The sequence below is a fragment of the Chiloscyllium plagiosum genome, unplaced genomic scaffold (assembly GCF_037043375.1).
Source record: "Chiloscyllium plagiosum isolate Xiang-an unplaced genomic scaffold, Cpla_swu_hap1 HiC_scaffold_27, whole genome shotgun sequence".
In the NCBI taxonomy this organism is placed as follows: Eukaryota; Metazoa; Chordata; class Chondrichthyes; order Orectolobiformes; family Hemiscylliidae; genus Chiloscyllium; species Chiloscyllium plagiosum.
Window position 1 is genome coordinate 71,565,556 of NW_028270165.1, and position 9,135 is coordinate 71,574,690.

The 9,135-nt window shown below is 40.6% G+C and overlaps 1 gene segment (V, D, J or C); it reads right to left on the reverse strand.

Annotated features, from left to right (window-relative positions):
- Nucleotides 1–291: 291 nt before the first annotated feature.
- LOC122546974 (T cell receptor alpha variable 8-4-like) lies at nucleotides 292–1,239 on the reverse strand. The segment is given in 2 exon segments: nucleotides 292–653; nucleotides 1,170–1,239. Coding segments are annotated over 2 exon segments (414 nt in total).
- Nucleotides 1,240–9,135: the final 7,896 nt, after the last annotated feature.

Below are 9,135 nucleotides of genomic sequence, written 5' to 3' on the forward strand. Positions count from 1 at the left end.
GTTCTGCTATTCCCTATGTCGCTGGAGAATTCTGTTCAACCGAAACCTTTTCCTGCATTTTCTGCACTACAACATCACTGGAACAGTGAAATAGTTTGGGACATCTCAAAACACACAAAACAAATTATTTATATGCAATATATTGAACTAAAAGTATTAGTTAATATTAATAGTAGATTACTAATCATTAAAGTTTTCTGTTCGAAAACTTTATCAGTGATATCAGTCTGAATGCGGGTATCACTTCAGAGCCGCCCCTGATCTCAATGCTTCCTTGACATGCTATCATGTTCAATTGCTCTCTGACAGTTTTTGTCCGGGGTCAGCCCAGTTCCGAGTCTCTGTGGGGCTCAGTGCACAGTAATACACTGCAGAGTCTGAAAGTTCTGTTTTCAACATATTCAGCTGGATAGTGCGGTTCACATGATCCAACTTCGAGGAAAAACGGTCTCCTGGAAGTCTGTCTGTGGTGCTGATATATTGGTTTCTCTTTAGGAGATATTCCATGGAGCCGCTGGAATGCTGCCGGTACCAGAAGAGGTAAGGATCACTGCTTGTTGTAGCAGTGTAATTACAGAATAACAGGACATCATCCCCCTCATTCACTGCGATTGCGGCGGGTCTTTGTGAGACAGAATCTGCATAACAGCGCCCTGTAAGAGAGTAAATTTTAAAAGTTGATTCATGATTCTTATTGCCCAGATGCAGCCCGTTCACCTTGGTCAGTAAACAGAGAAAGAAGAGGCAGGGAAGCTGGAAAAGAATCCAACTCGTACAACTCATCCACTGGGACCAACAAGATTTTGACGTATGAAATAAAAAGGTTTTTAAAAAAAAGAAACACAGGTCACGCGTTTAACGAGATGATTTCCCATTTCCCTTCCAAGGGGACACCTGGAAGCAGTCGGTTAGTTTAAAAGTCCGGCCTTTGTCCAGTCATTTCAGGTCGCTTCAGTCCTGTGTGGATTCCCAGCCTAACTCTTCCACTGTCATTTTGCAAGTACAGTCGCTAATTTCTTCCAATCTTTGCTGAGTTGGGACACGTTTCGACCCAGATCATTTTCATCTGTGGAAAATGTGTTCCTGCCTCTGTGATGCCAGGACACCGTGAATCAATGTGTACCCCGGCAAACAGCTGACGCATAATGTTCCACAAGCTGTGGACCTACCGGTTAGAAGAGCTGCAGCCGTGAGTAATGAGCAGAGAGTTCGAGACGCCATGTTTGCTGAGATATCACGTTGAACATGAGCAGAACTGGACGAAATTAAAATTGTTTTCGTGAAGAGTTGGGAACAACTGAGTAATTTCCGGATCTCTGCTCATTGGTTCATTACTGGCAAAGACATCAGGTGACAGCCAGGGAACTTGGAGCTGTTTCATTCTTCAATTGGATCACTTTTAAGCTCGTGGGATCCTCAATTCATGCCATGACTATGAACAAGATTCTGAAGAACGGTTATTGATATGGCACTGAAACGTTGATATTGTTTTTTTTTTCTTCACGGATACTAGCAGGCTGGCTGAGTTTCTCCAGGTAATTTCACTTTTCTTTCAGGTATCTAGGAAATGCAGTTCTTTGTTATTTGTTTGAACAACAAAGTCAATTTATTCACCTGACAACACGGCGATGGACAAGAGTTTAAACCAAATGTTGTCCAGAAACGGTCATTATTTCTGCAGGCAACGCTAGAAAAGTAAAGTAGTTCATGTTGTTTGACAATCGGAACTGGTGTTCCCCAGTTGCTCTCTAACGATGATAGTTCCCTGCAACTGATATGGAAGGCCAGTGGGTCAGAGAGATTTGGAATAAAATAACTAGATAAATAAATAATTGAGAAAACTTCAGCGTATGTCATGGCAGAATCAAATGCTGTTTTCTTGGCATTTTGGTGGCAAACTCCATTGGCTGCAATGGTAATTTAGTGGTTAGCAAGGCCTGTCGCACTGCACTTGTGTCACAACTTCTATTCCAATTTCGGGTGAACAATTTTTGGAGAGTACACATTCTTGCTGTGCTCCGGGTATTTGCACACAGTTCAATGATGTGCAAGCTATGTGGATGAACCGTGGGAAATGCTTGGTTAATGGAATGGGACAGGATAGGGTGCATGCTTTTCCGTGGGTGGTGTTGGTTTCTATAAGCTGCATGACCTGCTTTCATACTGTAGAGCTTATATATTGTCAAAAGCTGATTGCGTTTAACTTTACCTTAAGTCATCGCAAATGTAACTTATGTTTCTATGTCAGATGCAGTGTGTCCAAACGCTTGCTCGCCGTCATATTGTCAGGCACTATTAGATGTAAATATCACCATTACCACGAGAACCCATACAAGGACAACTGATCCATTTTAGAAAATGTTGCGGTACAAACTTCTTCATGTGAATGGGAATGGTGAAAGACCAGAGATACAAATTAACACACCATCTAAATCCTGACTAAAGTGAACGTACAACTGACAAGCTTACAGATGACACAAAAGTAAGTGGGACGATAAGTGGTGACGGTGACTCAAAGAACCCATAATTAGACAAAGACGTAGATGATAACAGTGAGTGTGAGTATAGCACCCTCTGGTGGATCGGTATGAAATTTGCAATGCCTTAAAATGAACAATTTCTGGAAGGGCAATAACAGATGATGAATTTTCAGGGCCTGTTCTCGAGATGATTGGATTGCATAACCATTGATGTCGAAGGATGGGCAATCATAATGCCTTCACGTTTCACTGAATTATGATGTAAACTGTTATTTACATGCAGCGTCATATGCTCATTGTTTTGCACTTTCTTGCCATTCTCCTTCAATACTTTCTCACGATAATGGCGGAGGTGAAACGGTAATCAATTGGTATGTTTTAAAAAAACAACCTTTGATATCATTTCGAGGAAGGATATTGCCAGTGTTCCCTGGTGCACATTTGTCTCCAGACCTGACAAGGTCCCTAACCGACCTCCGAATATATTTTGTAATGCACAAAATTCAAGGGGAAATTAAGGAAGGGAAAATATTGCCTTTACCAGTGACAAATTCTGGAGATTTCTGGGATATTGCTTTTCCTCTGAGTTTGATCACGTGAACCGCTCGTTCCAGGTGAAACCATTGAAAACAGAACTCACGCACTCTGCAACATATTGTTCTTCTCAGAGACGCAGAATTGAAATGGTTCACAATTCGATCGTACATCTTCAATCAAAACTTTAATATTTATAAATATATTCTTGAAATGAATTGATGCTGCCAGTTTAGGGAATGAAAAATAAAGAACGTATTTCAGGCCTTTTGAAATGTCTCGAATGCTTTCACCGTTAAACCAATGGGACGCTGTAGAAAATCCAAGAACCACTTTTGTTACAGTAAACTCTTACTGTGAGGCAAGTAACTGCAGCACTCATTCGAGCAACATCGAAATGTCACATGATTCTGATAATGAAACACTGGAAGAACCAGAATCATGTCAAACACAAAACAGTGGCATGGGGAAGCCACTAGAGGGTGTCACTGCATCAGTTTAAACAGAAGACGGACTGACAGATGTGGAGATTGAGAGAGAGACATTCTGAGCCTCTTAGTTATCAGGTTGGAAATCATTCATTCAAACGTCCCTCCAGGACAAAGACTTTCCCACTGCAGGCATAGATGATCTCTCTTTCACACGCGCGTGCGCGCACACACACACACACACACACACACACACACACATACACACGCACGTATCGAGACAAACCTCAAGGCGAGCAGTAACATTTCATCACTTTATCAGCAAGAGAGACAGAAAAGAGAAAGAGATATTGACTCTTTTCTTTGAACAAACCTCCGAAACAACAAACAGTCCATTGCACACAGATACAGATATAGAGACATACACAAACGTAGAAACACATATGAATACACACTAAATACAAACACACGTACTTACAAACGCAAATAGATAGTCAGGAGCAGAGATACAGAACATACAGATAGAGAAGCAAAAACACAAATACATGGACGCATGTACTCACTGTCTTGGTCTCTCTGACAATCCATCTCTCGAATTTCCCGTGTACAACATTGAAAACGTCAAAATTCGGAGACAGTTTGAGAGTAGAGTTCATGAAAGGCATTCCCTGGGGGCAGGAGTGTTGATAACTGAGCTCACATTCTCCAGAAAATGTGTCAGTAATTTAGGAATGAAGTGAGAAACATTGATTCGCACAAAGGATTGTGAAACTTTGCAATTCTAAATGAAATCTGTAATGAATCAACACAACAATTTCACTACCATTACAAGACATAAATACACATCTTTACTCTTGATGTGAAATTAATGAATCGTGACACTAGGAAAAGAGAGTGGTTTGCTCAGCCAGTCTGTACCATTGCCACAAAATTCCACGGTCACTCTGCATTTTATTCTGTCTTTTTCATTATTTCAAATAAACTTGAAATGGACGAGAGAGCAGAAAGGAATAGAAGAAGCAAAGGTATTCACAGAACAGAGGAAAGTAAGTCTTGGCCAATTAATGATTGCATTGCAAAAGCAAAAGGCAAGTGTCTTCAATGACAATGATATCCAAGCGACAGGATAAGAAGCGCCCATTCATGAGATATTTAGTATAATCACAGCATAAGTATGTAATAATAATTGCTTCAGATAAGCAAATGTGGACATGAAGTTAACAGTGAGGTGGCCGAAATCAATTTTCAACTTACTCTGAAACTTTCGATGTAAATACAGATCCTATCTAATGTGCCATGCCAGAACAATACCCAGTGCTCCCTATATGATCTAACCAGGGTTTTGAAAAGCAGCAGCCAACCTGACTTTCAATTTTCTCTATCACAGCCACCACAACACGTTGAACGTCGACTGATATAAATTAAGACATACTTGACTTGAAAATTGTCTTAAAATGGACATCAAATTTGAAATCAACTTCTTAAAATCATACATAGAGTTACACAGCACAGTAACGGACCTTTTGGCAAGCTTTTTCATGCTAAACAGATGACATACATTGATTGTGCTCCATTTGCCAGCATTTGATCGGTATCTCTCTAAACCCTTCCTATTCATGTACCCATCCAAATAACTTTTAAATGTCATAATTGTACCCGCCTCCAAAACTTTCCCTGCCAGCTAATTACTTCCATGCACCATCCACACACCTTTTTTATTGCGCTTTTATTATTTCACAAAACGTATCAGAGGCCAGACTGTAAACCGAGATTTTGTTGGGTAAGGAAAATGCGTTAATAAACACAAACTCTGCATATGCCCTGAAACTACGCGGAATCAAATTTAAAAACATAAGCTTTTATCTCGCAATAACCCCTTTCCATGTCCAGACCGTAGCAATAGGATCATGAGTAATGCAATACCGACTTGATCATGAGCCGTAAGTATTGGTGAAGGGCGCATGTGCAATAAGGTTACTTGGTCTCTGTCAAATATGAAAGAAAGCAGAATGTGGGAGGATCATTGGAGGTGGTTGCGCGAGCGTGGAGCTTTCATAAACACCGAGTGCACACCTCAAACCTCGAAAAAGACACTCATGGTCCTACACTGACAGTGAACTAACCTGAAGCTATTCTGCCACGTGTCTCAGCGACAAACCCCGACTCATGGTTGACATCTTTTTTGGTGGGACGCAATAGGCAACAGCGTGCGTGCACGCCAATCCTGAGTTCAGAGAGGAAAGCCATGATTATATATGCAAAATGGACAGGGATGGAGTTTATAAAATCTTTTTGCAGGGGATTTACCCAAGGGGAATTTAAAGCAAGAGGAATAGTGAAGGAAGACTGGAAGTGCAAAGAAACTCAAGTCAGGTAGAATCTTTGGAGGGAAAAGCAGTGAGTCCAACAATGCAGAAGAGTGGCTAAATTTGAATTGTTAATCCTAATTTACTCTCTACACATGCTGCTGTGCCAGCTACGTTACTCCTTCATTTCAGATCTCCAGCATTTGCAGTATTATACATTTACTCAAGAGAAATATTTGTCACTTCTGCATTTCTATTCTGAACGGGTATTGAAGGCATTAATTACGTTTTATTTTTTCTGCAGTACATTTCAAGCACGCAATTAATAGCTGAGAAGCTGAGCTCATCTGTCACATCAAGATACGACACAGAGTCGTGAAATTCATCATGTCTGAACATCATTTCTTTTGAAGTTGGAACACAAGTGTTCATTTATTCTGTCTGTCGGCAAAGGCTGCAACTAAGAATGAGAGCCACTGGGTGGAGAGCCAATTTCAATGGGTATGAATGGATTGGAGCCAGATAAATTGCAATCAAAATGATGGGTGAACATTGTATTGCTTTCAAGCAGAAATAGTTCTGACAAGGTTAAGGTATGTCCCCATCAATGGAAGAGACATTTGGTCGCAAAGCCAAAGCTGTTTTGATGACAAAATAGAGAAAGAAATTGAGATTCCCAAGGAAAAGACACTTGTTGAAAAACATGAAGTTGATAGTTCAATGATAACCAGGGTAAGTTTGGACTGTTCTGGGACAAAGGAATAAATAAATTTCAGAAGCAGAACGAAAGTTTCGAAAGATGGCAAAGCTAACTTTGCTGTGCAGCAAAGGCTCTTCAATAGGCATGTAACCAATAAATGTGCAATTAAACGACAATGCGTTGAGTGTGGAGAAGACTTTAAAAGATTATCCAAACTGGACAGATTCAGTTTCACCCGCGCCAGAGACTGTGAAAAAGTTTTCAAATACCCGTCCGAGTTGGAAATGAATTGAAGCAGTCACACTGAGTAGAGGCCCTTCATTTGTTTGAAGTATGGAAAGGAATTCATTGGGCGTTCACATATACTGACACATCCGCGGTTTCACACTGAGGAGAAAAGAGACCTTTTAAATATCCAAAATGCGAGAATTTCTATAAAAGTTCGAGTGAACTGAATCTTCATCAACGTGTTCATAATGACAAGAGGCAGTTCTTCTTATCTCACTACAGCACTAGATTCAAGTGATCATCTCAACTCGCTGTACATGAGGGAGTTCACACCACGCGACACCATTATCCCGCCATGAGTGTGGGAAAATATTTACCACTTCATCCAAACGTTTGGCACACCAATGATTCGCCTTGTGAATAGACCACACTCCTGTCTTGGGCGGGGGAAGGGTTTCACTAATTCATCTGAACTGCTGATGCTTCCGCGTCTTCACACTAGAACAACGCCGTTTTTATGCCCTGAATGTGGGAAAGGATTCATTGTCGTTCAATCTGATCATACAGCAACAAATTCACAAATGAGATCTCATTCATATCTTATAACACATTGTTGTATGTCTTCACGTATACAACGAATCAAACATTTTGTAATGCAAAGATGTGCAGGTCAGGTGAATTGGCCATGCGAAATTGCCCATAGTGTTCGGTGCGTTAGGGGTAAATGTAGGGGAATGGGTCTGGGTCGGTTACTCTACGTGGGGCCGGTGTGGACTTGTTGGGCTGAAGAGCCTGTTTCTGTACTGTAGGGAATCTAATCTAATCTAGTCTAAATACTTTGAAGAAGGTCTATTTTAGATTGGTCATTGAGAAGGTGGTCACAGAGACATCCAAGGTGTCAGACCGACCACGCAGTTTCCACTCGTGGAGACAATGGTTCCTAATGTTGTGGTTGGAGGGGTGTCACCAGGAAAGAGCTTTCCACTTATCTGCTGTGATTTGGTTTATTTTTATTGGGGACATCGATGACCTGGTGGTATATTTTAATGGTAGTTTGATGGAGGTTTAGGGGGACATGAGGAACAATACATTAACCAAATGACTTGCGAAAGTTCAATTCACTGCCTTTCAGGGTGGTGGAGGAGAAACTCAAAAGATATATAACAAGAATTTAGAAGGTCACTTAAAATGTCAATAAATGTCTTCAATATCAGTGATTCTGACAATAATTCCATTTGTTTTAGCTTCCTTCACATAGTCCTACAATGCACACATGTCTTCCCGAAACTATAAGCGTTCTGGGATTGGAAACCACCGTAGTTTAAGATTCGCATTTTTGTTTAGCTCCATGATTATAACAAATCCTGTCGAAGTAATCTCTGCAGAAACACAAACTTCTAAAATATCTGCACTCATCTCATTCAGGTCTGTTATGTATTCTTGATGTAAATTGCTTCATGACTGGGGGCCATTCTTTTCAGTTGCACATGATAGAAGTTCTGGAATTACCTCCTTAAAGTGCTCCCCCTCAATGCATCCCTTTCGTTCTTAAATATACCCCTGAGCGAATTCCTCCGGGACCAACATATCTGTCACCAGTTCTGGTATCACCGAGGAAAAAAACACAAAACATTCCCGTCCTGGATACCTGAAATAAAAACCGACATTGCTGCAGAAACTCGGCGTGCCTGGTAGTATCTGTGGAAGAGAAACGTTTCTAATTGAGAAAGACAGTTCTACAGAACTGAAGAGACGTGGAAAATTGGTGGAATTTAGATTGTACTCAATGTTATATGATCAGTTTCTCCCTCGTGTGTACTTGCTGATGTCTCAGAAGGGTGGAATGACTGAATGAATCTCTTCCATACTTTTGGCAGGTCAATAGAGTTGGCTCAGTTTGATATCACCAAAGTATTTTCTGCACAGAGCGGGAAATGAATCCCTTGTTATATACTACATCGTTTCTCTGCTTTCGGAATCCAATTTGAAATAGAACATCCTTTCTTGTCCGTTCTGCTGAATCAGACATTTGAATTAAGCTTTGTCCACACAAGCAAGACAAGTACAGTTTCTCTTCACTGTGAACGGGGCTTTTTCCTCACATCTTCCAAAATCGACAAATGTTCAAATACTTTAAAATTAGACGTCTTCTCCCAGCTCTGCAAGAATGGTTGACTCAATTTTCCATCCGTCTGTAAATTTACATTCCCTCTTCATTGCCTGTGAATTGATTTTAAATAGAAAAGCATCAGAGTGAGGACATTCAAAATTACGAAGGCAAGTTTTGAAAATGTGATGAAAGAACCTGATCATTTCTGGGGACATTACTAGGAAAACGTGACCAAGAACACCTATCGTATTGCCATTGAATCACGAATTGTGAAGTAATACACTGGCCTCTGTAGAAAGAGACAAATAGGAGAGGCAGGAGAAGAATAATCGGGTTATTCCTTTCCGAC